This window comes from Arachis hypogaea, chromosome 5 (assembly GCF_003086295.3).
Source record: "Arachis hypogaea cultivar Tifrunner chromosome 5, arahy.Tifrunner.gnm2.J5K5, whole genome shotgun sequence".
Taxonomy (NCBI): domain Eukaryota; kingdom Viridiplantae; phylum Streptophyta; class Magnoliopsida; order Fabales; family Fabaceae; genus Arachis; species Arachis hypogaea.
Window position 1 is genome coordinate 106,717,018 of NC_092040.1, and position 27,866 is coordinate 106,744,883.

Consider the following 27,866-nt stretch of genomic DNA (forward strand, 5'->3'; position numbering starts at 1 on the left):
AACCCTAGATACATATATAGCTAGATTTATCATGAACCAACTTAATTAATGAAATATAGCCCATATAAATAAAACTAAAGGTTTGCAAAAGGAAATAATAAAGTAGAGATCCAACGTAATTAACTAATTATTAACTTGCTTGATGTAGCATTAATTAATAATAATGGATCGGACCAAGACGCTTGATTCCCCAAAAAAGAAAAGGAAGAGAAATTGATAGTGAAACTAACACATACATAGTAGCATATCCTTCTTCAACCAGAAGCTAAGTTACACTTGTAGCAGATTTGAAAAAGATGAAAGGTTATTCTTCATTTTTTCATCAACCATAACATTGACATCTGAAATTGATGAGAAAGTAGTAGTGATCTTTTTTTTTTTTTTTCTTTTTGGTGATGAATTTGAGAGGAGAAAAAGTTATGAGGGTAATGATAGCAGCGTTAGGGTTGTGGTGGGGGCAAAGAGAAGAGGATGATGATGATGAAGTGGGCACAATGATGGCGATAGAGAACATACATAAGCAGCAGCAGAGGCACATCATCATGATGGCGTTGAAAAAGAGGCTTTACATTACAATATACTTATAAGAGAAAGAGAGTGAGAGTGAGAGAGAGAGAGAGAGATTCAAAGGATTTTGTGCAAACCTATCATCTTCTTTTCTTTCTTTGTTTTCTCTTTTTTATGCTTTCTGACACGGTGGTGGTGGAGATGATGAGTGATGATCCATTTTGTGAAACCTAAGGTCTATCTAGTACACTCTAGGGTAATCACGGTACTACTAGTAGCAAATAATAAAGGCATGAATATTATATAAGTTTCTTTGGTTTCTAGTTTTTTTCTGCCAACATGTTAAAGAATATATCAAAATTAACTAGGTAAAAAATAGTATTTTTATTTTTTTTAATATATATATATTTTGAAGAATAAGATTGATTTTAAAGAATCATATATTTTCAAAAATAAAATTATTATCTACACACTAAAAATCAACTATTAAATTATTTACTATATATATAAATACAAATGATATTTAACTTATTTTTAATGTGTATTTTATATTTTAATATATAATTTATATGAATAGCTAAGTTTTTATATACATCTAACGTAATTGTTTCAAAAATATTACATACTAGGTAAATCATTTTAATTTTTAACTTAAAAATTAAAATATTTCTAAAGTTTTTTTATTGCTTAAAATTGTGTTTAACATTTTTAAATTAATTCTTAAATTTTTTATTTTGATTTTTTCATACAAGAATAAACCATCAATTCTGTATTCTAATTATCAAAGCGTTGACAAAAATGATCTGTATTTTTATTAATGAAAAATATTCTCAAAATATTTTAAAACACGACGAGATTACTCAGCGTTAAATATATATTCTCAAAAAATACTTTAGAAATTGAATTTTGATATAATTTTTTTGCAAGTATCATTAGAAAAATAAAAAAATTTTATCTTTAAAATTTGGTGATTTATTGCTAAATAAATTTTTTTTATTAATACCAAGAATACTTTAAAAAAATAAAAAAATTATAGAGATCAAATTTTTATCTAATTTTTTTTGTATATATTTTGTAGTTATCTAAATATTCTTATAAAATTTTAAATCAAATATTTAAGCAATTTATCAAATACAAAGATTATTTTCTATTTGTTAAAAAATATTATTTTTTATTACTTTTATTACATTTTATAATATTTTAAACGTATTTCTATCATTATAAAAAATGATATTTATTTTGATGATCTCAAAAAATCGAGTACAATTTTAATAATTTATCTCAAAAATGGCAAGTCAGTGACACGTGGCACGCCACGTGACAGGTCAATGCCACGTGTCACTTGACATATAAAAAAGTTTTTTATTAGTCAAAATAGTTCTTGAAAGTTCAGACGTAAGTCATTTTCACCCCTCAAATTTTAAAAATTAGTCAGACTAGTCCTTATATAATTTTTTTTTTATTTTTCTTCATAAAATTATCTCTCTCCTTTAATTCTTCTCAAAATATCTTATTTTTTTCTATTCTAAAACATTTTTTGTTACATTACTACATTTTGCTGAAATATATATATATACTCAAAATTGAAATGTATGTATTTATTAACCTAAACAAAGTTATATGCTCAAAATAAAAATTTATGTATGTTAGCCTAAACAAGTTATACCACTAATTTTTTTCTACTACATCTTTTTTTCTTCATTACGGTAGTATTACTTATATATAGGAGGTAATGGTAGTGATACTTAGAGTCAAAATTCAAGAAGATCCACAAATTTTGTTTCAATTCCAAACTTTACAAAATATTGAAAATTTGTTGGTTAATTATTATTATTATAAATGAATTACTTCTTAAGCGTAATACGTGCAAACATCATAATAAATTTTTGTGTGTTTTATATGTTTGAGATAGATTATATAATTTTTCTTTTAATTTCACAAATCAATGAGATAAAATGAAATAGGAAACATTATACCTATGCATAACACAGGCTACTCCGCACTAATACATTATATAAATAGATATGCTTCGTATTAAAATAAAATTCCTTTTGTTTTAAATGAAATATTGAAAAAATTATATTAGAATATTAAGATTCAAAAAGTGATTTCATAAACCAGTTTTTTAATTATTGAATTTTATTATATAAATTGAATAATAATAAAAATTATAATTTTAAAAAAATTTAAAATTTAAAATAATTACTATATTATTTAATAAAATTTAAAATATTAAATTTTAAATATATAATCAATAATAATTTGATAAACTCATTTAAATAAAAAATTCACATAAAAAATTACAATTTGAAAATGTAAAATTTTAAAATACAAATGACAAAATAATTTTATAAAAATTTTATTATTTTTATTATTTTATGTAAAGAGAATTTTGTATATTAAGGTTTAAAAAATAATATTAAAATTAGTAGCATAAAAAAATATTATAAATTTAATATTATAAAAAAATTATATAAGGACCAGTTTGATTATTTTTTAAAATTTGAAGGATGAAAATGACTTACGTCTGGACTTTTAAGGACTATTTTGACTAATAAAATTTTTTTTTATATGTCAAGTGACACGTGACACTGACCTGTCACATGGCGTGCCACATATTACTGACCTGTCACATGGCGTGTCACGTCATCATGCCACGTGGCACTTAACGTGACACGTCATCATCCGATTGACGGAAGGACTAATTTGACTAACAATTTATCTTTCAGAAACTAATTTAATTAAAAAAATCATTCGGAGACGAAAATGAAGATCGCGTAATCTTTCATGGACGAATTTGAATATTAACCCAACAATTTTTACTTCATCTTCTTTGATCATTCCCTCTCCTTCTTTAATCTTAACCCAAACCACCGGACAACCCCACTATTGGCATCCTAATAATTCACCACCCTCTCATCTCTCACACTTTCTTATCCGTATCCTTTATTTATCACAGCCACCATTCTTCATCCGACAAAGCCCAACGAATTTGTCCCCAACTGCCATCCATCCACTGCACCACTACAACACCACCTCCCACTCAACTCCTTTCACCACCAACCTTATTTTCTTGTCTTCCTTTTCCCTCATTGTCACTACTACAGACTACCTCTTGTTCTGTCTCATCCTTTTCTCTACCATCTCTAATATTGTTATCCAATTGATAAATCATAATTTTATAATTTATTTTGTATTAAATTTAATAAATTTTATCAATTTTTTATATATATTCACTAAAATAATATAATTTTGTAAATTCTTCTTAAATTGTGCTTAAAAATGCAAACATACTTTTTAGGCTCTTAATTTACTAATTTTAATTCATTTTAATTCCATTCGATATCTTTATGTGTTTGATGAAGTAATTTCAGATTTACAAAACAAATATGAATTGAAGGAACGAGGAAAAAGTATGTAAAAGTGAAGAATTCATGAATAAATTGAGTTTGGAACATTTGACAACCATGCGTACGCATAAGCTGTCATGCGTATGTACGGATGCAAGCATGTGACTTCATTTAATGCAACACATGAGTCGCGATTTCTGGTCTTCCAAAGTCAAATAATCCATCTTATTTCTGAAACTATTTCAAGACAAATTCAAGAATGATAAAAGGGGAGAGTAATTAGGTTTAGTTTTAGTATCATGTTTTAGGTTATATTTTAGAGAGAGAAGCTCTCTCTTCTATATAAAATTAGGATAGAATTAGGTTAATTTTCTCTTAGATTTAGGTTTTGATCTTGTTTTAATATAGTTTTCTTTACAATTTCTTGTTATTATTACTTCTTTGCTCTCTTAATTTTATATGTTATTTCTTTTATTTAGTCACTTTTATGTTCATGAATTATTGTTAGATTTGGATTTTCTTTAATGCAACTTTGATATTTTTATGTTATTGATGTTTATTTGAGTTACTATTATTGTTATCTTACATTTGGTAACTTTAGATTCTATTATTATTGTAATTTTACCATACTATTCTTTTATGCCTTCCAAGTATTTGATAAAATGCTTGGTTGGACTTTAGAGTAGATTTTAACACTCTTGACTTTGGAGTTGAGTAATTGGAGACTATTGAATTGTCAAAATCCAATGTTGATTGGTAAATGAAAGTTGTTAGTTGGCTTGAATTCCACTAAAACTAGTCATTCCCTAGAATTTGATTAGGACTTGTGGACTATAGCCAATTATCCTCACTTGACTTTTCTTCAATCGTTAGAGTTTAGCTAAGTGAGAGTAATAGGCAATTACCATCACCCAACGAGGATAGGATTTCTAATTCTCACTCCTAACCAAAGCTTTCTATTTTGATTGATTGTCATTTTACTTTCTTGTCCATCGTACCAAAATCTCAAAAGTATCTGATAACCAATAATATGCACACTTTTCTGTAATTTCTTAAGAAACAATGCGAGATTTAAATACTCTCGATTTTTTATTGATTTATACTTATGACAAACAAACTAAATTTTGATTGAGAGTTAATTGTTGGTTTAGATCTATATTTTGACGAGATTATTTTGTAAAAATTCTAAGTCGACGATTTTTCTCCGTCACTGATCACCTTTCTTCCTCTCTCCTTCTTTACCATCTTCTTCTTGATTTTGTTTTAAATATTGTAGATTTGAGTTGATGTGTTTTTTTTTTTTTGTTATGCTGGTGGTAATTTTGGACTCTAGACGGTGGTTTTGATAGGTGAAACTAATAATAAAATTTATGAGGAAAGGATAATTTTGAATGAAAGATGATATTTAGAGCTAAGGTTTTAAAAACATTAGAAATAATTTTAAAAAATAAAAAAAATTTAAAGATTGTTTTAATTTTTAGTTCAAATATTAGAAATTAAAATAATATTTTATTTTTAGATTGAGGTAATTGGTTGGTACATAATTATTGAAAATGCTAATTTTGAAAATCAACATTTTTTATTTGATTGATCGATATATTTTCTATAATACTATGTTAATTTTCTAAAACTTATCCAGTAATTTTAGCGAAAAAATCCTAAATAAAAAAATTAACATAATAAAAAAATTAACAATTCTAGTTCAACAGTTTATTAAAAATCAACATTTTAAATAAAAGAATAAACCCAAACTTAGTTGTAAGCATTTGTTCTTTTTCTTCTCATGAAAATCATTTGTCACTCACGGTGCATGAGAAATAAAAAATGAGATGCTTGTTATATGGCCAAGCTTTAACACAAAATCTTACAATTGAAGCATAAACAAGTTTAACTATCACTATAAGATAGTACGGTAATTTGCGACAGTGCAAAATAAAAAATCGGCTGTTGAGTGGATCGCCCTGGTTATTGGCGTGGGAAATTGATTTCGAAGCGGTTTTCAGTAATCGCTGATATAACCGCCGCTAAATCAATATTTTGCAGCATTGAATTTAGCAGTGATTTAAAAATGCGGCAGGATGCACGTGTTAAGGTTTTACATATGTTTATCGGCAGTTATAAACCGCCACAATTTAGGACATTTTCTCAAATTCTGGATGATTTTCGACAGTTTTAAAACTGCCGCAATATGGAAGTGTCAGGGTTTTTGACTCGTTTATCGACAGGTTACAAACGCCGCAATTTAGGCATATTTTTTCTAATTTAGGACTGTTTTCTGCGGTTTTAAAATCGCCGCTAAATTCAATACAAAGTTAAAAAATTTGGATTTTCATTTAAAAATCATAGATTTTTTTAAAATATTATAGATATATTTTTTGGCACTTTTTGGATTTTTTTAAATATTTTAAATCTTAATATTTTCTGTCTATTGAATATAAACTTGTGGCAAAAAAAAAAAAATAACTGCGAAACAAAATAATATATTTATAAAAATATCAAAAAAGTAAATCTCTTGCTAAAAAGTTGTATAGTCAAATTCAAAAAAATGTTTGCTTCAAACCAAAATTCCAATCCTAATATTCCAATTTTCACTCTATCCTTTCACAGAATTGATATCCGCAGCGACGTCTAGAGGCAGTTCCTCACCCTGCCGTTGAAATAGATATCTCAGAGCACTCTCTATTGCCTGCCTCTTTTTCTTCTCTGTTGTTGTTTCATCCTCCATCGCATTCCTTTTCAACTTCTCGGCTTCCAGCTCTGCCTATAGTTCAAGCATCTTCTTTTGGGTCTCTTCTACTTGGACTTCGTTGCTCGGCGGATGCGAATTCGGACCGAAGAGTTGAATAAGAGTCGGTCCGAAACCCACGCCACGTACTCTACCCGGTTTCTCTTTTTCGAAAGCTTGAGCAAGCGAATCATTTTGAAACAACACTCTAGAAGACTCATCCTGTTGCTTAATCTCGTCAATAATTTCCTACAAACATAAATAAGCAAACGGAATTAATAATTGTTGATTGGTCTATCTCATGTCAAGAACATGCCAACACAGGATGATTAACTGCATGACTTTCAGCTCAGTAAAATAACATTCAAGCAATACAACTCTATAAGTATATTATTAAGTCAACAACTTATACTCTCATACTAATAAAGGTACCTATTTCAAAAAATAAAAGGGTAAAACAAAATAAATTCAACAATTAACCTATATGAGATCATAATTTTTATCTCTCAATACTATAATAATTGTAATACCCTATTACCCTAAACCTTACCTCTAATTGTAAAGCAAAGGACAATAACGCGTCACGACAATCCTAAAACTCAATACAATAGTATATAATCAAGAAATATTAAGACTAACAACAACATATACGGTATGAGAACCGGGGGTTCTCAGTATGGTAACAGTGACCAATAGATAAGATATAAGGTTTCGGGAAACCAAAAGCAATCCTAAAACTTCTCACGAGCATAGATATTCATCATACGTATTCTCTATGTGTTTGCTTACTTTGATTAATTGCATTATGCCTAAATGAATAATATGCCAAATTGCTTAATGAATTACTTGTTGTATATGAACTCTTCTTGTGTTTTACTTGTCTGCATTACTTGTGTTTTGCTGGGATTGAAGAGCCTCGGTAGGCAATGGCGATGGAATCGTGTGGAGGCTAGGTTGGTGAAGGCTGTGGGACAACGTGTTGTTTATCAGTTAGAAAATCTCTAAGTTTAGATAACCCTTTTTTGCTTTAAAGTATATTTATAAGTTTTGAATCTTTATGCTCATGAGAAGTTCTAGGATTGCCTTTGGCTTCCTAGAACCTTATATCTTATCTATTGGGTACTGTTACCATATTGAGAACTCCCGATTCTCATACCATATATGTTTGTTGTTTTTCAAATGCAGGTCACAACCTACCTCGGTGAGCTTGTGGATGGTGACAGAGCGGAGGATGGCTCAACTTTACTTTTGTTTTATTTTGTTGTAGTATATCTCCCCTTTTTTATATGGTTGCCTTAGAGGCTTTTGTACTTAAAAACTTTGAGAGATAAGACGTAGCTGTTTTATTATCAAACCTCTGTTATATCTTTTGTTAAACTAGTCGGCCTAAACTCTGCGGACTACGGCTAGTCCCATTTTGAATATTTTATATATATAACTTGCTTATTTTATCTACTACCTTGTGTATTATGGAGCTATTTATAAGGATTTATATATTATGTTATGTTCTTTTCGTGCCAACGTGCTTTAGATATCGTGTGTGAACGCTTTGCGCTTTGTATCTCTGTTTTATATATCTTTAGTCTTTTTTTTCCTTCATTGGGGTTCTAGTCTTAATATTTCTTGATTATATACTATTGTATGGAGCTTTAGAACTATTGTGATGTGTTATCGTCCTTTACTTTACGGTTAGAGGTAAAACTTATGGTGATAAGGTGTTATAATAAGTATTCGTGAAAAAAAATAACTATGAGTTTGAATATATATATATATATATATATATATATATATATATATATAATCAAGGCAAACTTTTTTACTTGGAGAAAAAGATAAAAAGAGAACAATTATAATAAGTGACTGCAAAACTACATGTATATTTTCGAATAAAGTAGATTTATCTATCATCTATAAATTTAGAAATCTCTTTCTTCTTATGTGTGCTATTTAAATACTTTATCACTTTCAAGAAACATAAATCAGCAACTATATGCACAGAGGAACTAGAGCATACCAATACAGTAATATACTTTCAACCTAAATTTATATTTGAAACTAATGGGATACAACACAGAATTTCAAAAAGTAGTACTTACACCAACTGCTCTTATTTTATTATTGATATAGGAGCCATCTTTTTTTGTGCACTTTTGTCCATAACTCTACTCTATCGACTATCCTCCCTTGTTATTCAGACTATAACAACATAGTTTATGGCATTACCATATTTCACACATTTAAGGAAAATGTATATGTAGAGATAGTTCAAAGAGTGAATTCAAATGTAACTTACCTCTTCTTTCCTTAGCCTTGCCAAACTTTTCGAACTGCCAATGTGGGTATATTTTTGTTTCAATCAATTCATCGCATTTTCCTGCACTTCTCCTATTGGTCCATCAGAGATAAAAGACGATTAGAAACTGATTTAAAAAGACTCAATGCAAGATAAATAGAATTTTTTTGTAACAAATGATATACTACATTTTTAGGTTTACTGCGATATCCAAGGAACCATCTCAAATGCTCTCTATCAATTCCTGGTGGGCGGTTCTCAATATTTTGTTCAGCCGTTAATGTTGAGTCATAATAAGCATCATACAACCTCAGTGTTATATCCTTCTAGGACTTCCCCATACTTTTCAAAATATTTTTTTTGATAGTTCCTTCACTATCCTCATCATAGTAAAAAATTTGTTGCAAAGATAAATTCAATTCGTTAATAATTCTCAAACGAAACAGATTTAATTCAACAACGCTATAAAATTTTACCTTTACACATTTATTATAAACCTTGTCTTTAGTGGTAATCTTGTGCCAACTTTCTTCACAGATAGAAAATTTTTCATAGTCAACTCCTAGCAGACCAAGAATGCCACTCAATAGTCCAGCTTTGTCTCCAATTGGTTGTAGTTTGCTGTTGAACTTGAATATGATTTTTCTACCATTAGGCCGTTCCATAGCCTCCCTTACACTTAATTTTGCCTGCTTGATTATGCCATCGCCCATCGGAATCTATAAAGAATAAAATAATCTTGTATATGAATCCGTTGTGGACAACATGCAAGAAATTTAGTATATAACATAAAGTCTTAATCATGCTGAACAAGAAAATTTCAATGTATATGTTACCAATATCTTAACATTCCAAAATTCTGTAGTCTTACGTCCTTTGCGACTTTGAGCTCCAGAAACAACAAAGAGGTTGTCAACATGTTGATCAAGAGAACCTACCTCTTTTGCATTAGTATCCAAGTTTTTGTGGCCTGCCTCCAAGTTCTGGGCACTATTTGTGGATCAGGCTTTGGTTTACTGCAAGGTGGACATAACAGGCATGAAGTTGTGAGGACACCATCACCACTGACCCGGGGAATTTGAAAGTCATTGTGGTGGGAAGATAAAGTTGCAGGCACTCCCATTTGAGGTTGCTAACATGCTGGTCCTAAATTTGATTTTTTTTCGTGTAAAGACCTTTTCTAACCATCTTAAATTCCTGATACCAACATGCAAACAAAAAACATCACATTCTCTCTAAAAATGCAGGTAAATTATTTTTATACAAATTAACCAGAAACATACAATTATACAATGCAACAAGTTAATTAGAATAATACATAAAAATAGTTAGAAACAATTGCTTTTTATTAGAACGTAAAGGTAACTTTGATTTAAACTAAGAAGACCGTCTAAAAATAGAAGATCTAGAGATCAAATAAAGAGTTTTCGGATCACATCTCACACATATAAATATTATACATAATTTACATACCACACAACATGAAAGTAAAGATAGAAGTAATAGAGTGTATACAATTATACGATTATACAAATTATATAATATAGTGAACAATGCATCATAGGGACGAATGCTTACTGGAGAAGAAAAGACGGACCAGCAGTAGCTCTGGATCGACGACGACGATGACAGGTCCGGACTTCATGAGGTCAGAGATGGTGAGACGACAAGCAGCTCCTAAAGGACCGAGATGGTGGCGCAAGAAAATGGCCCTTCGACAGCGAGAGCTGCGAGAGATCAGACCTTCCTCAAGTAAGGAATTCAACGGCTGGAGGGCTATGGGAGTCACAATTGGGAGTTAGGATCAATTGGAGTTGGAGTGTACCATGTGGGAGAAAGGGGATTTAGGCGCCGCTTATATGTTTTCACTTTTCAAAATAGCAATGTGTTAGTGTTTATCATTGGTGTTAGTGTTTTAATAATAATAATAATAATAATAATAATAATAATAATAATAATAATAATAATAATAATAATAATAATAATGGCATCAGAATAATAATGGACACCAGCACACGGCATCAATAATCGAGGTTTTTAATTTAGATATGACGCCGTTGATGGAGTTACGCAGCGATATGGTGATTATTGGGGATTAACGGATTTGTGACGGCTGGGCAACAGAAATCGGTGGCACCGATTGGAGACAAGAAAATCGGAGGCACCGATTTCAGGTGGGACAGGGTGCACAAATCGGTGGCACCGATTTGCGTTCCTTCGCCACGCGTCACGCATGCAGTTCACCCGTGACCCCTTGCAACAAAAGAACCCCCTCATCCGCGTATCCCTTTCACTCTCTTTCACTCTCTTTCACTTTCGTTTCCCTCTCACTCTCTTTCACTCTCTTTCACTCTCTTTCACTTTCCTATCCCTCTCTTCAGCACCTTCACCAGATCCCTTTCACTCTCTTTAACTTTCATCTCCCTCTCTCAACCCCACCTCAACCCCACTAAATCTTTGCTGCACACCATTGTTGGACAACAACAGGTTTTGAAAAGAATTCAAAGAAAATGCCAAGAAGACGAAAAATTAAAGAAGTAAATCAACCAGAGCTTCACATTGTTAATTATCTTGGAGATCCAAATTATGTAAGTTTTTATTTTTAAATAATCTGATTTAATATTAATAATAGTGATAAATATTAAATTTAATTAGAAATATATATTGTAATATCATTAGGTAGAGATTAATTAAATCATATATGTATGTATGATTTTATTATTAGGTGGTTAGAAATAAAAATTAAAATTGAAAATAATCATGTATGTATGTATGTATATATGTATGTATGTATGTATGGATGTATGATTAGGTGGTTAGTAATAGAAATTAAAATCGAAATTAATCATATATGTATGTATGTATGTATGTATGTATGGTATGTTGTAAATAATAATCTTTTTTTTAGTTAATGAACTAATGAAATCAGATACTGTACATGCTCCCCTAAAGTAGATTGTAGTTATTAGTAGTAGTAGTAATTGAGTTTAATAATTTATTATGATTAATAATTAAAATTTAATAAATTATTTTATTTTTGATCAATAATAATAAATGAATTTTAATTCATTAAAATTTAGAAAATAATTTAGTAGTAACTAAATTTAGATTAGAAAATTGTAATGCTGTGTTATGAATAATAATAATAATAATAATAATAATAATAATAATAATAATAATAATAATAATAATAATAATAATAATAATAATAATAATAATAATAATAAATGTGTATGCTGTTTTATGAGTAATAATAACAATAATAAAATTAGTATGCTGTTTTACGAATAAATAGTTTATCAGTCGTGAGGTTATTCTGGTTAGTTAGTTAAGGTTAAATAATTTTTGTTTTAAGGTAATGAATATGATTGAAAGATTTTTGTATAACAGATTTACTGTGTATATTTGGAATGCAATTATGCTGGAATTAGTTATAATGGTCATGTAATGATAATTTTGTTTTTGAGAATATAGTTATATTATACTGGGACTTATAGTGGAAACGTGATATTGTAGGGTTCACGGTTGTTGCTGTGTGATCATTTAAAGCCGCCGGATTCATACAACCAAATTGTTGAGTCACACTTACGCGAGACAGGATTTTATAATGTTTCACAAATTGGATTTATTCCATGTCAGTCAGCAATGATTAATGCTCTGATTGAGAGATGGCGGCCTGAAACTCACACGTTTCACTTTCCAGTTGGTGAGTGTGCCGTGACCTTAGAGGATGTGGCGATGATTCTCGGTCTGCCGACAAATGGTCTTCCGGTAACAGGACCGACCATGAGTAGTTTTGAGGCAATGGAAGCCGAGTGCTTGCACCAATTTGGAGTTGCACCGAGGAAGACAGAATGTAGAGGGAGCTTTATAAAATTAACATGGTTTAGGGGTTTGAGAGATCGTATAGTGTTGAATGATGTTGAGCATATTCAGACGTATGTAAAGTGTCACATAATGTTGTTATTTGGGACAGTTATATTTGGAGATAAGGCGACTTCAGCTGTTCATTGGAAATTTTTACCTTTGCTCCGTAACTTTCGTCAGATCATACAGTTTAGTTGGGGTTCGGCATGCCTGGAACACTTGTATAGATCATTGTATAGGGCAACTCGTGTCGGAAGCAAGGAGATGGACGGTCCATTAGTACTCTTGCTCACTTGGGCTTGGATCCGGCTACCATTTCTAGCGCCTATTCCCGGCAATCCCCGAGTGTTTCCAATTGCAAATAGGTAAGTTTGATTAAAGTATGCATTAAAATGTATGATAGAAATTGTTTATGTTTTTTACAAGATTAGTTAACTAATGATTTGTCCGATGGCAGGTGGCGTAGTTGGGACCGTGAAAACTATGCCTACCGATATCATTCTCTTGCGCACTACAGGAGATTGTTGGATGATCTACAAGAGGACAAGTATGTTGTAAAATTCAAGTACCGTATGTAACTTGTATAGTAAATTAATTGTTGTGTAATCATCTGATGGTTCGATGTGTCTAGTTTGTTTGGCAGGCATATGGCATTGGAAACATCGACCCAGGCGTGATTCCTTTAGACATCCATCATAATTCGGTTATCTGGAGTGCCACAGTGCTACTTATATCTTTTGAATGCATTGAGTGGCATGCATCTGATAGAGTCAGGAGACAATTTGGATTGACACAGGGTGTTCCTAATCAACTAGAGATTCTAGGTGCATCACACGGCGAAGTTCTTATTAGGCCTAAGAATTAAGATTGGGCCAATACCCACTCTTCTTGGGTGATGAAGTGGACCAATCGGTATAGTCACACTCTCTCGGATGACTTGGTGCATTTACATTATCCATTGGAAAGTTACATGCATTGGTATCGAGTTGCATTTGGTGACCACTTGCAATTGTCGAACCTTGTATTCGAAGAGAATCCAGGAGGTCCTCCACCACCACCTGCGCCGGAACCGGAACCGGATCTGGTACCTCCACCACCACCGCCAATAATACCGCCACACCAGGGGGTTGAGTACTTTGTACCATATGTTCCTGAGACACATCCGTCTGATTATTTCTCAGCGCCAGTCCTGGTACAGCAACAGTATTTGGGTGGTCCACATTTTGAGTATCCAGAGCAAACTTCATTCAGTCAGCTGCTTGGTTTCATGGCATCGGGGTCGCACCACTCACATTCCAGGTAATTATGTTGACATTCCCACCGACCATCAAGCACATTCGGGTGGGATTACTCCGGCTAGGAGGTCATTGGATTCGAGACCTCGGGTTCACACTTCCTCGGCTAATTTTGGTGCCAGAATGTCTGTTGACTCAAGCAGAAGTGCTGAAGGCATTGGAGGGATTATACAGAGTGGAAATCCTAGCCGTATTCCGATGAGTCTGATTCATGAGAGTAACAGGGCAGTTGATGAGACTGATAACTACCTAGTAGACCATCCAGATGATGAGGATGAGGATGAGGATGATAATGATGAGGATCCAGCTCCCAGTGCAGGTAAAATAAAGTTGTTTTTGTATTTAATTACTTAATTTCTATGAGTAGCTTTATGGTGAAATTGTATTTGTATTACATATTGAATACCCATTTGAGTAATAGGATCCACCATTTGTATTTGTATTAGTAGCTTTATGGTGAAAATGTATTTGTATTACATATTTGTATTACATGTTGTGTTTTCGTAGGTACGGCCACAAGTGAAAGAGGAAAAGGTTACAACCTTAGAGCTGATCCTCCTCGTCGGAGTGCGAATCGGTATACACCATCTGCTTTTAATAGGATTGCCAAGAAGTGCAGAAAGTTATACACCGATATGAAGTGGGCACCAAGGAAGTGAAGTTATATGGATGAACTAAGTTGTTAATTAAGTTGTACTATTTACTTAATAAGTATGTCAATTAGGTTGTTATCGCTATTTAAAATTTAAGTTGTACTATTTACTTAATGAGTTTGTCAATTAGGATGTTATTACTATTTAAAATTTAAGTTGTTCTATTTACTTAATGAGTATGTCAATTAGGTTGTTACTTCTACTTAAAAATTAAGTTGTACTATTTACTTAATTAGTATGTCAATTAGGTTGTTCTTACTATTTAAAAATTAAGTTGTACTACTTAATGAGTTTCTCAATTAGGTTGTTACTACTTAATGATTACTTTATTATCGAATACGTTATTATCGAATATGTTTTCTATCGAGTATGTTAATCAGGTTTGAAATGAGTTGGTAAATATAAATGTCAATGTAAATTCAGATGAATACAAGCACGAGTTGGTGAATATAAATGTCAATGTAACTTCAGATGAAATGTAAAAGAAGGTAACTACTACTCTTCGGCTGGACCTGCACTTGGTCCAGCACTTTGGCGACATTTACTACGACTATGGCCATCGGCACCGCATTGCTTGCATTGCCTAGGGCGACGCAACATACGAGTGTCCATCTCATTCAAGAAGCGGGTCATCTTCGGACGACCTTTGGCCACACGTCTGAGGAACGGGTTTCCAACAAATCGAGGTCCATGATAAGCAGGCCAGGTTGCAGGATTTCCCAGTGGTCTAAACCTAACCCTGTATACTCTTCGAACTTGGTCCATCTTGTATACATCATGAACGTACACTTGCCAGTCCAACCGCTGATTTGCACAACAAGCAAACACATGTCGACATGGAATTCGGTCAACCTGAAATTCACCACAGTCGCAACGACGCTGGCGTAGGTCAACTGCATACTCAACCCCACTTGGCATCTCCCGTACCTCAAATACTTCATTTTCTCTATCAAAACAACTAACCTGTATGTTACCCGATGCCCGTTGATTTGCATGCACCTTGGTGGTCACCAACTCAGAGAACACAAGTCCATCATTTATTCGGGCTTCAGCTTTAGCTCTTTTCCTAGTGAACAACTCATTCAGTCTGTAGAATGTAGCCTTAACAAGCGCAGTCACCGGGAGATTGCGTGCACCCTTTAAGATGGAGTTGATGCACTCCACAAGATTGGTGGTCATATGACCCCATCAGTATCCACCATCAAATGCCAAAGCATACTGCTGATGAGCGGATAATTTGTACGCTTTTTGACACTGTTTTTAGTATGTTTTTAGTATGATCTAGTTGGTTTTTAGTATATTTTTGTTAGTTTTTAGTTAAAATTCACTTTTCTAGACTTTACTATGAGTTTGTGTATTTTTCTGTGATTTCAGGTATTTTCTGGTTGAAATTGAGGGACCTGAGCAAAAATCTGATTCAGAGACTGAAAAGGACTGCAGATGCTGTTGGATTCTGACCTCCCTGCATTCGAAGTGGATTTTCTGGAGCTACAGAAGCCCAATTGGCGCTCTCTCAACGGCATTGGAAAGTAGACATCCTGGGCTTTCCAGCAATATATGATAGTATATACTTTGCCCAAGATTTGATGGCCCAAACCGGCGTTCAAAGTCACCCTCAGAATTTCCAGCGTTAAACGCCGGAACTGGCATAAAAATTGGAGTTAAACACCCAAACTGGCACCAAAGCTGGCGTTTAACTCCAGAAAGAGTCTCTACACAAAAATGCTTCAATGCTCAGCCCAAGCACACACCAAGTGGGCCCGGAAGTGGATTTTTATGTCATTTACTCATTTCTGTATACCCTAGGTTACTAGTTCACTATTAATAGGATCTTTTGACATTGTATCTGGACCTCATGACACTTTACACGTCTCTTTGTGTACTTCCTACGGCATGAGTCTCTAAACCCCATGGTTGGGGGTGAGGAGCTCTGCTGTGTCTTGATGGATTTATGCAATTACTACTGTTTTTCATTCAATCATGCTTGCTTCCATTCTAAGATACTACTTGTTCTTAAACCGGATGAATGTGATGATCCGTGACACTCATCATCATTCTCAACTATGAACGTGTGCCTGACAACCACCTCCGTTCTACCTTAGATTAAGTAGATATCTCTTAGATTCTTTAATCAGAATCTTCGTGGTATAAGCTAGAACTGATGGCGGCATTCAAGAGAATCCGGAAGGTCTAAACCTTGTCTGTGGTATTCTGAGTAGGATTCAATGACTGAATGACTGTGACGAGCTTCAAACTCCTGAGGGCTGGGCGTTAGTGACAGACGCAAAAGAATCACTGGATTCTATTCCAACCTGATTGAGAACCGACAGATGAATAGCCGTGCCGTGACAGGGTGCGTTGAACATTTTCACTGAGAGGATGGGAGGTAGCCATTGACAACGGTGAAACCCTACATACAGCTTGCCATGGAAGGAGCCTTGCGTGCTTGAAGAAGAAGACAGTAGGAAAGCAGAGATTCAGAAGATGGAGCATCTCCAAAACCTCAACCTGTTCCCCATTACTGCAAAACAAGTACTTATTTCATGTTCTTTTGCTTTTCACAATCAATCCTGATAATTTCTGATATCCTGACTAAGAGTTACAAGATAACCATAGCTTGCTTCAAGCCGACAATCTCCGTGGGATCGACCCTTACTCACGTAAGGTATTACTTGGACGACCCAGTGCACTTGCTGGTTAGTTGTGCGGGATTGCAAAGTGTGATTGCAATTTCGTGCACCAAGTTTTTGGCGCCGTTGCCGGGGATTGTTCGAGTTTGGACAACTGACGGCTTATCTTGTTGCTTAGATTAGGACTGTTTTATTTTTGTTGGTTTAGAGTCTTTTAGTTGAGTCTAGTTTCATATTTTAAGTTTGGTGTCAATTGCATGCTTTTGTTTTTCTTTTAATTTTCGAATTTGCATGTCTTTAGTCCCTTTTTGATCCTTAAAAATTCTAAGTTTGGTGTCCTCCTTGTGTTTTTCCTTTAAAATTTTAAGTTTGGTGTCATTTTGTGTTTTTCTCTTTCCTCATTTCAAAGATCAAATCTTTTTTCAAAATAATTTTCAATCATATCTTTTTAATTGCTAATCTCAAAATCTTTTTAATTAACTAATTGATTCAGTTTTCAATTTGCTTTGATCTTATTTTCTTTTAATTTTCGAATTTTTTTTATTTTTATTTTCCTTTTGTTTTTTTTATTTTGTTTTTCGGTTAATTCAAAAAAAAAAATAAAAATACTTTGCTTGTGAATTCATATCATATTCCCTTTCTCCATCATGGACCCAAGTGGAATTGAGCAGTCCAGAAGGACTCTGGGGTCATATGCTAACCCCATTACAGCTGCATACGGGAGTAGCATCTGTACACCTCCCATCAAAGCAAGCAGCTTTGAGCTAAATCCTCAACTCATTATCATAGTGCAGCAAAATTGCCAGTATTCCGGTCTTCCACAGGAAGAGCCTACTGAGTTTCTGGCACAGTTCTTGCAAATTGCTGACACAGTACGTGATAAAGAGGTGGATCAGGATGTCTACAGACTATTACTGTTTCCATTTGCTGTAAAAGATCAAGCTAAGAGGTGGTTGAATAACCAACCTACAGCAAGCATAAAGACATGGAAACAATTATCAGACAAATTCCTGAATCACTTTTACCCTCCAAAGAGGATGACACAGCTAAGGCTAGACATCCAAGGCTTTAAGCAAGAGGATAATGAATCCCTTTATAATGCCTGGGAGAGGTATAGAGGTATGCTAAGAAAATGTCCCTCTGAAATATTTTCAGAGTGGGTACAGTTAGACATCTTCTACTATGGGCTTACAGAAAAAGCTCAGATGTCTTTAGACCACTCAGCTGGTGGATCTATACACATGAGGAAGACAATTGAGGAGGCTCAAGAGCTTATAGATACTGTTGCTAGAAATCAATATTTGTACTCTAGCAATGAGTTCTCTACAAAAGAGGAAGTCATGGCAGTAGCCACTGATCCTAATCCTCAAGAACAGATGATTGAGCTTAATCAACAATTACACCTGATGACAAAACATTTAGCAGAATTTAAAGAGATGCTCCAAGAGACTAAAATTGCTAACAAGAACATGGAATCACAGTTGAATCAGGCAAAACAGCAGCTATCTAAACAGATAACAGAAGAATGCCAAGCAGTTCAACTGAGGAATGGAAAGACACTGAATAACACTGCTCAAAGTAGCAAAAAGTCAGTAAAGGAACAATTGACAGAGGATAGCCAAACCACTATCCAAAATCCCTCTGAGGACAGTAAGAGCCCAGAGAGGAATGCTATTGGCGTTCAAACGCCAGAAAAGGAGGGAAAGCTGGCGTTAAACGCCCATTCCCTGCCCAGTTCTGGCGTTTAAACGCCAGAAAAGGGGGAAAAGTTGGCGTTAAACGCCCATTTTCCACCCAATCCTGGCGTTCAAACGCAAAAGGGGAACCAGACACCTGAGAGTGCTGATAGTAACCCCTCTAAAAAGACTTCTCCAACCACTTCTGTAAGGAATAAACCTGCAGCAATTAAGGTTGAAGAATATAAAGCCAAGATGCCTTATCCTCAGAAACTCCGCCAAGTGGAACAGGATAAGCAATTTGCCCGCTTTGCAGACTATCTAAGGACTCTTGAAATAAAGATTCCGTTTGCAGAGGCACTTGAGCAAATACCTTCTTATGCTAAGTTCATGAAAGAGATCTTAAGTCATAAGAAGGATTGGAGAGAAACTGAAAAAGTTTTTCTCACTGAAGAATGCAGTGTAGTCATATTAAAGAGCTTACCAGAGAAGCTTAAAGATCCTGGAAGCTTTATGATACCATGCACATTAGAGGGTACTTGTACCAAGAAAGCTCTATGTGATCTTGGGGCAAGTATCAACCTAATACCTGCATCCACTATCAGAAAGCGTGGCTTGACTGAAGAAGTCAAACCAACCAGGATATGTCTCCAACTTGCTGATGGCTCTATTAAATACCCATCAGGCATAATTGAGGACATGATTGTCAAGGTTGGGCCATTTGCCTTTCCCACTGACTTTGTAGTGCTGGAAATGGAGGAGCACAAGAGTGCAACTCTCATCCTAGGAAGACCTTTCCTAGCAACTGGACGGACCCTCATTGATGTCCAAAAAGGGGAATTAACCCTGAGAGTCAATGAGGATGAGTTCAAGTTGAATGTTGTCAAAGCTATGCAGCATCCAGACACATCAAATGACTGCATGAGCACTGATATTATTGATTCTTTGGTGGAGGAGGTCAATATGACTAAAAGTCTTGAATCAGAGCTAGATGACATCTTTAAAGATGTTCAGCCTGATCTGGAGGAACTAAAGGAAATAAAAGAAATTCTGAAAATTCCTCAGGAAGAAGATAAGCCTCCTAAACCAGAGCTCAAGCCACTACCACCATCCCTGAAATATGCATTTCTGGGAGAAGGTGACACTTTTCCAATGATCATAAGCTCTGCTTTAAATCCACAGGAAGAGGAAGCACTAATTCAAGTGCTAAGGACACACAAGACAGCTCTTGGCTGGTCCATAAGTGATCTTAAGGGCATTAGCCCAGCAAGATGCATGCACAAGATCCTATTGGAGGATGATGCTAAGCCAGTGGTTCAACCACAGAGGCGGCTAAATCCAGCCATGAAGGAGGTGGTGCAGAAAGAGGTCACTAAGTTACTAGAGGCTGGGATTATTTATCCTATTTCTGATAGCCCCTGGGTGAGCCCTGTCCACGTTGTCCCTAAGAAGGGAGGCATGACAGTGGTTCATAATGAAAAGAATGAACTCGTTCCTACAAGAACAGTTACAGGGTGGCGCATGTGTATTGACTACAGAAGGCTCAATACAGTCACCAGAAAGGATCATTTTCCTTTATCATTCATAGACCAGATGCTAGAGAGACTAGCAGGTCATGAATACTACTGCTTTTTGGATGGCTATTCAGGTTACAACCAAATTGCAGTAGATCCTCAGGACCAAGAGAAAACAGCATTTACATGTCCTTCTGGAGTATTTGCCTACAGAAGGATGCCTTTTGGTCTGTGCAATGCACCTGCAACCTTTCAGAGGTGCATGCTCTCTATCTTCTCAGATATGGTAGAGAAATTTCTGGAAGTCTTCATGGATGACTTTTCAGTATTTGGAGACTCATTCAGCTCATGCCTTAACCATCTAGCACTTGTTCTGAAAAGATGCCAAGAGACCAACCTAGTTTTAAACTGGGAAAAATGTCACTTTATGGTGACTGAAGGGATTGTCCTTGGGCATAAAATTTCAAACAAGGGAATAGAGGTGGATCAAGCTAAAGTTGAAGTAATTGAAAAATTACCACCACCTACCAATGTTAAGGCAATCAGAAGCTTTCTGGGACATGCAGGATTCTACAGAAGGTTTATAAAGGATTTTTCAAAAATTGCCAAACCTCTGAGTAATCTGCTAGCTGCTGACACTCCATTTATTTTTGATAATGAGTGTCTGCAGGCGTTTGAGACTCTGAAAGCTAAGCTGGTCACAGCACCAGTCATTTCTGTACCAGACTGGACATTACCATTTGAACTAATGTGTGATGCCAGTGACCATGCCATTGGTGCAGTACTAGGACAAAGGCATGGTAAGCTTCTGCACGTCATTTATTATGGCAGCCGTATTCTAAATGATGCACAGAAGAACTACACAACCACAGAAAAGGAGCTACTTGCAGTGGTTTATGCCATTGACAAGTTCAGATCTTATTTAGTAGGATCAAAAGTGATTGTGTACACTGACCATGCTGCTCTTAAATATCTACTCACAAAGCAGGATTCAAAACCCAGGCTCATAAGATGGGTGTTGCTTCTGCAAGAGTTTGATATAGAAATAAGAGACAAAAAAGGGACAGAGAATCAAGTAGCTGATCACCTGTCCCGGATAGAACCAGTAGTAGGAGCATCCCTCCCTCCTATTGAGATCTCTGAAACCTTTCCGGATGAGCAATTGTTTGCTATTCAGGAAGCTCCGTGGCTTGCAGACAGTGCAAACTATAAGACTCAAGGTTCTCCTTCTGTAACCATGGAGAGGAAGCATGAAGAGCTTCTCTCAAAACAGAGTCAAACAGAGCCCCCACAGTCAAACTCTAAGTTTGGTGTTGGGAGGTCACAACCAAACTCTAAGTTTGGTGTTGGGAGGTTCCAACATTGCTCTGAGCATCCGTGAGGCTCCATGAGGGCCCACTGTCAAGCTACTGACATTAAAGAAGCGCTTGTTGGGAGGCAACCCAATGTTATATTTTATCTATTTTCCTTTGTTATTTTATGTTTTCTATAGGTTGATGATTATGAGAAGTCACAAAATCAATTGAAAAAGCAAAAATAGAAAGAAAAATAGAAAGAAAAACAGCACACCCTGGAGGAGAACTTGCTGGCGTTTAAACGCCAGTGAGGCTAGCAGATGGGCGTTTAACGCCCAGTCTGGCACCATTCTGGGTGTTTAACGCCAGAAAGGGGCACCAGACTGGCGTTAAACGCCAGGAATGGGCACCAAGCTGGCGTTAAACGCCAGAAATGGGCACCAGCCCGGCGTTTAACGCCAGAATTGGCATAAGGAGCATTTTTGCTCGCCACTTGGTGCAGGGATGAATTATCCTTGACACCTCAGGATCTGTGAACCCCACAGGATCCCCACCTACCCCACCACTCTCTCTTCTTTCTTTTTTTGCTCGAGGACGAGCAAACCTTCTAAGTTTGGTGTGGTAAAAGCGTTGCTTTTTGTTTCTCCATAACCATTTATGGCACCTAAGGCCGGAGAAACCTCTAGAAGGAGGAAGGGGAAGGCAAAAGCTTCCACCTCCGAGCCATGGGAGATGGAGAGATTCATCTCAATGGATGCACTTTCCTCCACAAAACTATTGGGAGCAAATCAACACCTCCCTAGGAGAATTGAGTTCCAACATGGGACAACTAAGGGTGGAGCCCCAAGAACATTCCGTCCTCCTCCATGAAATTAAAGAAGATCATAAAATCATGAGAGAGGAGCAACAAAGGCAAGGAAGAGACATTGAGGAGCTCAAGCACTCCATAAGATCTTCAAGAGGAAGAACAAGCCGCCATCACTAAGGTGGACTCGTTCTTTAATCTCCTTGTTCTTTATTTTCTATTTTTCGAATCTTTATGCTTATGTTTATCCATGTTTGTGTCTTATTACATGATCATTAGTATCTTAGTGTCTATGCCTTAAAGCTATGAATGTCTTATGAATCCATCACCTCTCTTAAATGAAAAATGCTTTAATCACAAAAGAACAAGAAGTACAGGATTTTGAATTTATCCTTGAAACCAGTTGAATTAGTTTGATGTGGTGACAATACTTTTTGTTTTCCGAATGAATGCTTGAACAGTGCATATGTCTTTTGAATTTGTTGTTTTGAGAATGTTAAAATTGTTGGCTCTTGAAAGAATGATGGAAAAAGAGAACTGTTATTGAGGATCTGAAAAATCATCAAAGTGATTCTTGAAGCAAGAAAAAGCAGTGAATACAAAAAAAAACGAAAAAAAAGGGGAGAAGAAATAGAAGAAAAAGAAGGAAATAAAGTTGTGATCCAAGGCAAAAAGAGTGTGCTTAAGAACCCTGGACACCTCTAATTGGGGACTCTAGCAAAGCTGGGTCATAATCTGAAAAGGTTCACCTAGGTATGTGTCTGTGGCATGTATGTATCCGGTGGTAATACTGGATGACAGAGTGCTTTGGGCCACAGCCAAGACTCATGACATAGCTATGTTCAAGAATCATTATACTTAACTAGGAGAATCAATAACACTATCTGAGTTCTAAGTTCCTATAGATGCCAATCATTCTGAACTTCAAAGGATAGAGTGAGGTGCCAAAACTGTTCGGAAGCAAAAAGCTACTAGTCCCGCTCATCTAATTGGAGCTGAGTTTCCTTGATATTTTGGAGTCTATAGTATATTCTCTTCTTTTTATCCTAATTGATTTTCAGTTGCTTGGGGACAAACAACAATTTAAGTTTGGTGTTGTGATGAGCGGATAATTTGTACGCTTTTTGGCACTGTTTTTAGTATGTTTTTAGTATGATCTAGTTGGTTTTTAGTATATTTTTGTTAGTTTTTAGTTAAAATTCACTTTTCTGGACTTTACTATGAGTTTGTGTGTTTTTCTGTGATTTCAGGTATTTTCTGGCTGAAATTGAGGGACCTGAGCAAAAATCTGATTCAGAGACTGAAAAGGACTGCAGATGCTGTTGGATTCTGACCTCCCTGCACTCGAAGTGGATTTTCTGGAGCTACAGAAGTCCAATTGGCGCGTTCTTAACGGCATTGGAAAGTAGACATCCTGGGCTTTCCGGCAATATATGATAGTACATACTTTGCCCAAGATTTGATGGCCCAAACCGGCGTTCAAAGTCACCCTCAGAATTTCCAGCGTTAAACGCCGGAACTGGCATAAAAATTGGAGTTAAACGCCCAAACTGGCACCAAAGCTGGCGTTTAACTCCAGAAAGAGTCTCTACACGAAAATGCTTCAATGCTCAGCCCAAGCACACACCAAGTGGGCCCGGAAGTGGATTTTTATGTCATTTACTCATTTCTGTATACCCTAGGTTACTAGTTCACTATTAATAGGATCTTTTGACATTGTATCTGGACCTCATGACACTTTACACGTCTCTTTGTGTACTTCCTACGGCATGAGTCTCTAAACCTCATGGTTGGGGGTGAGGAGCTCTGCTGTGTCTTGATGGATTAATGCAATTACTACTGTTTTTCATTCAATCATGCTTGCTTCCATTCTAAGATACTACTTGTTCTTAAACCGGATGAATGTGATGATCCGTGACACTCATCATCATTCTCAACTATGAACGTGTGCCTGACAACCACCTCCGTTCTACCTTAGATTAAGTAGATATCTCTTAGATTCTTTAATCAGAATCTTCGTGGTATAAGCTAGAACTGATGGTGGCATTCAAGAGAATCCGGAAGGTCTAAACCTTGTCTGTGGTATTCTGAGTAGGATTCAATGACTAAATGACTGTGACGAGCTTCAAACTCCTGAGGGCTGGGCGTTAGTGACAGACGCAAAAGAATCACTGGATTCTATTCCAACCTGATTGAGAACCGACAGATGAATAGCCGTGCCGTGACAGGGTGCGTTGAACATTTTCACTGAGAGGATGGGAGGTAGCCATTGACAACGGTGAAACCCTACATACAGCTTGCCATGGAAGGAGCCTTGCGTGCTTGAAGAAGAAGACAGTAGGAAAGCAGAGATTCAGAAGATGGAGCATCTCCAAAACCTCAACCTGTTCCCCATTACTGCAAAACAAGTACTTATTTCATGTTCTTTTGCTTTTCACAATCAATCCTGATAATTTCTGATATCCTGACTAAGAGTTACAAGATAACCATAGCTTGCTTCAAGTCGACAATCTCCGTGGGATCGACCCTTACTCACGTAAGGTATTACTTGGACGACCCAGTGCACTTGCTGGTTAGTTGTGCGGGATTGCAAAGTGTGATTGCAATTTCGTGCACCAACTGCTCATGTGGGATCCGATCAAGCCAGTTGGTGTAAGCCTCACCCCGTTCCTTTAATCGTTCATAGCGCATCTGGTACTCCCTGATGGTCCTCGAGTATCCTATGAAAAACATTCAGTCAACAATGAAAACCATTCTATTTGATCGTACTGACAATAAATTCAAAGTTCATTGTATTTAAACTTACCAATATTGACTATGAGCTTCTGCAAGTAAGGTGCCTTGAACTTCCTCAAGAAGTTGGATTCAATATGTCGGATACAAAACATATGGAATGCTCTAGGAGGAGACCAAGCCCCATTACTTCTCTCAATAGCTGACCTAATAGAATCGTGTCGATCAGAGATGAGTCCCACACCATCACGTGTCACCACATGTTGACGCAAGTTACTTAGGAAAAAGTACCATGCGTCAGAAGTCTCTCCCTCCACTATGGCGAATGCAATAGGCACGATGTTGTTATTACCATCTTGTGAGACTGCAACCAATAAACAACCCTTGTATTTTTCATACAAATGAGTCCCGTCCACCTGGACCACTGGCTTGCAGTGTCTGAAGGCCCTTATACAAGGGTAACAACTCCAGAAGACTTTATGCAGTACACGTATATCAGGAACCAAATCATCCCCCTGGTAAGCAGGCATTGTTTCGAAGTGAACCACTGCTGATGGCTCCTTGTGACACATGGCCTCAAACCATATGGGCAAAGCTTCATACGATGCCTCCCAACCTCCGAAAATTGATTCCGCCGCCTGTTGCTTTGCTAACCAAGCCTTGCGATAACTGATGGTGTAGTTAAACTTTGACTGGACTTTAGCAATTACTGATTTTACCTTTATAGACGGGTCAGCCTCTACCAATGGCTTAATTGCTTCTGCAACTGTCTTCAAATCTAGCTTCGAATGGTCTTGAGAAATAGTAGACCTTGTACAGGTGTGACTTCCGTTGTACCTCCTTATCTCCCAACAGTACTTCTTCTGCATTTTGGTAACCCTGATCAACCAGTCACAACCATTACCATATTCTGTACATTTGGCATAGAATGTCGTCGGTTCCGACTCATATACCCGATAGTCTACACCTCTCCGGATGGTATAATCTTTCATTGCCTTGATTACTGCCTCCCTTGAACTGAATTCTATCCCCACTGTAAACTCACCATCTGCCACAACAGGAAGCACTGCATACATCAAAAATAATAAATCCTTTATTGTGTACTTAGCAATAAATCATTTATTACAACTCAATTAATAAACACACTTTACCATGTAAGATCATAATAGTCTTCTTTGTTGCTATTCTATCTACGTAAAGAACATCTAAATATAACTCATAACAAAGAACTATTAATTAATAAAAAAACCAAATGCTATGCTCACAAATGACTATCCACATATCACATATATTACTTATCTGACATAATGATCTGCTACTTAAGAGTTTCATACAGCTATCTAGCTTTACGCACCTGGATTCATATATTGCGGAAACTCCGGTGCGTGCATAGCCTCCAAATCCAACGACCGCATGAAAGAAGGCTCCTGAAACGGATGCGGGTTTGCTAGTGCATCTACAACTGCCGCCACATCTGCATTCATGTCGTCGCCAGCTTCATCTTCGTGTTCACCTGGACCAACAATCTCATAGTTACTTTCAAATTCATCCTTGCTTTCACTATTATAAACTTCCAACACAATGTTACGGTCCGCTTCAGATTGCTCAAACTCAACATACAACTCGATATAAGACATTCGGTGACGATTTTCCATATACATTGAAAACATTTCATGCATACTCGCTTCATCCGTCACGTACTTGGTCTGAAATTGAACGAACCCACCAAACACAGATAAAGGATACCTGTACAAAATATAGGATACTCTTCTAGATCTTTGAGAATCTATCTTCTCACAAATCACACCTTTCAATTCCTCAAACGACAACGTGAACGGAATAACAACATCTACTGGATTTTCACACACAAATTGAACTCCTTCGTATGTTTGCAACAAAATCTGCCCATAACAATAAATCTTCAACACAACTCTATCATCCATATTAGTATACGTACTTGTCTATTCTCACACTCATTTAAATTTTTTCTACAAGAATGATGGAAAGAATGACGGAGAAGAATAAAAGGAGAGGAGGAAGAACATCAGCTTAGACGGAGAGCACAGACGAAGAAATGAAGCTTCTGTGATGTTTTTTTCATTTTATTTAAGCAGTTACCGCAAATCGGACCCACCGACCGCGTTCCACACAAATCGCTCGCTCCGATTGGTGCACGGTCGTATTAAAAAAAAATCTTTTCCCGCCCGAAATCGGTGCCATCGATTACTATGTTATAAAAGTAGGACTCCTACAAATCGGTGGGTCCGATTTGGTTTCTCCATCTTACACAAATCGGTGGCACCGATTTGTATTCTTCATCTCTCCTCCACAAATCGGTGGGACTGATTTGTGTTCTCTCTTCTCTCTCCTTGAAATCGGTCCCACCGATTTCTTCTCCCCTAAGTTTCTTAAATTAACGTCGTCATAACAGTGTAATTCCCCCCAAATGATCATAATGAAGCATTACTCACACCAATAAATCATATAAAAAAAATCAGCCTCAATAATCAGTATGGGTTAGTA

At 35.9% G+C, this 27,866-nt stretch overlaps 2 protein-coding genes across 2 annotated transcripts; one reads left to right on the plus strand and one right to left on the minus strand.

Annotated features, from left to right (window-relative positions):
* The first annotated feature begins 10,500 nt into the window (after window positions 1–10,500).
* LOC140173272 (serine/threonine-protein phosphatase 7 long form homolog) lies at window positions 10,501–13,607 on the plus strand. Its single transcript, XM_072196101.1, has 6 exons — window positions 10,501–10,627; window positions 11,000–11,049; window positions 12,266–12,319; window positions 12,392–13,107; window positions 13,200–13,296; window positions 13,386–13,607. The coding sequence occupies exons 1-6, from the start codon at window positions 10,501–10,503 to the stop codon at window positions 13,605–13,607; spliced, it is 1,266 nt and encodes a 421-aa protein (XP_072052202.1).
* Window positions 13,608–15,185: 1,578 nt separating this feature from the next.
* LOC112803951 (uncharacterized) lies at window positions 15,186–27,286 on the minus strand. Its single transcript, XM_072196102.1, has 5 exons — window positions 26,698–27,286; window positions 26,495–26,548; window positions 25,417–26,409; window positions 25,231–25,330; window positions 15,186–15,777 (listed from the first exon to the last, which is right to left on the minus strand). The coding sequence occupies exons 1-5, from the start codon at window positions 27,284–27,286 to the stop codon at window positions 15,186–15,188; spliced, it is 2,328 nt and encodes a 775-aa protein (XP_072052203.1).
* Between the last annotated feature and the right edge of the window lie 580 nt (window positions 27,287–27,866).

What these genes read in the sequence shown, in the direction of transcription:
- LOC112803951 (XM_072196102.1), bottom strand. Translation starts at nt 27,286, where the DNA reads ATGGATGATAGAGTTGTGTTGAAGATTTATTGTTATGGGCAGATTTTG. An exon ending in TCCGCAATATATGAATCCAG is followed by an intron (nt 26,549 to 26,697) that starts GTGCGTAAAGCT and finishes AGTTATATTTAG; the next exon opens with ATGTTCTTTACGTAGATAGA. An exon ending in GATCGGATCCCACATGAGCA is followed by an intron (nt 15,778 to 25,230) that starts GTTGGTGCACGA and finishes TACATTCTACAG; the next exon opens with ACTGAATGAGTTGTTCACTA.
- LOC140173272 (XM_072196101.1), top strand. Translation starts at nt 10,501, where the DNA reads ATGACAGGTCCGGACTTCATGAGGTCAGAGATGGTGAGACGACAAGCA. An exon ending in GTGTTTCCAATTGCAAATAG is followed by an intron (nt 13,108 to 13,199) that starts GTAAGTTTGATT and finishes GTCCGATGGCAG; the next exon opens with GTGGCGTAGTTGGGACCGTG. An exon ending in TACAAGAGGACAAGTATGTT is followed by an intron (nt 13,297 to 13,385) that starts GTAAAATTCAAG and finishes TTTGTTTGGCAG; the next exon opens with GCATATGGCATTGGAAACAT.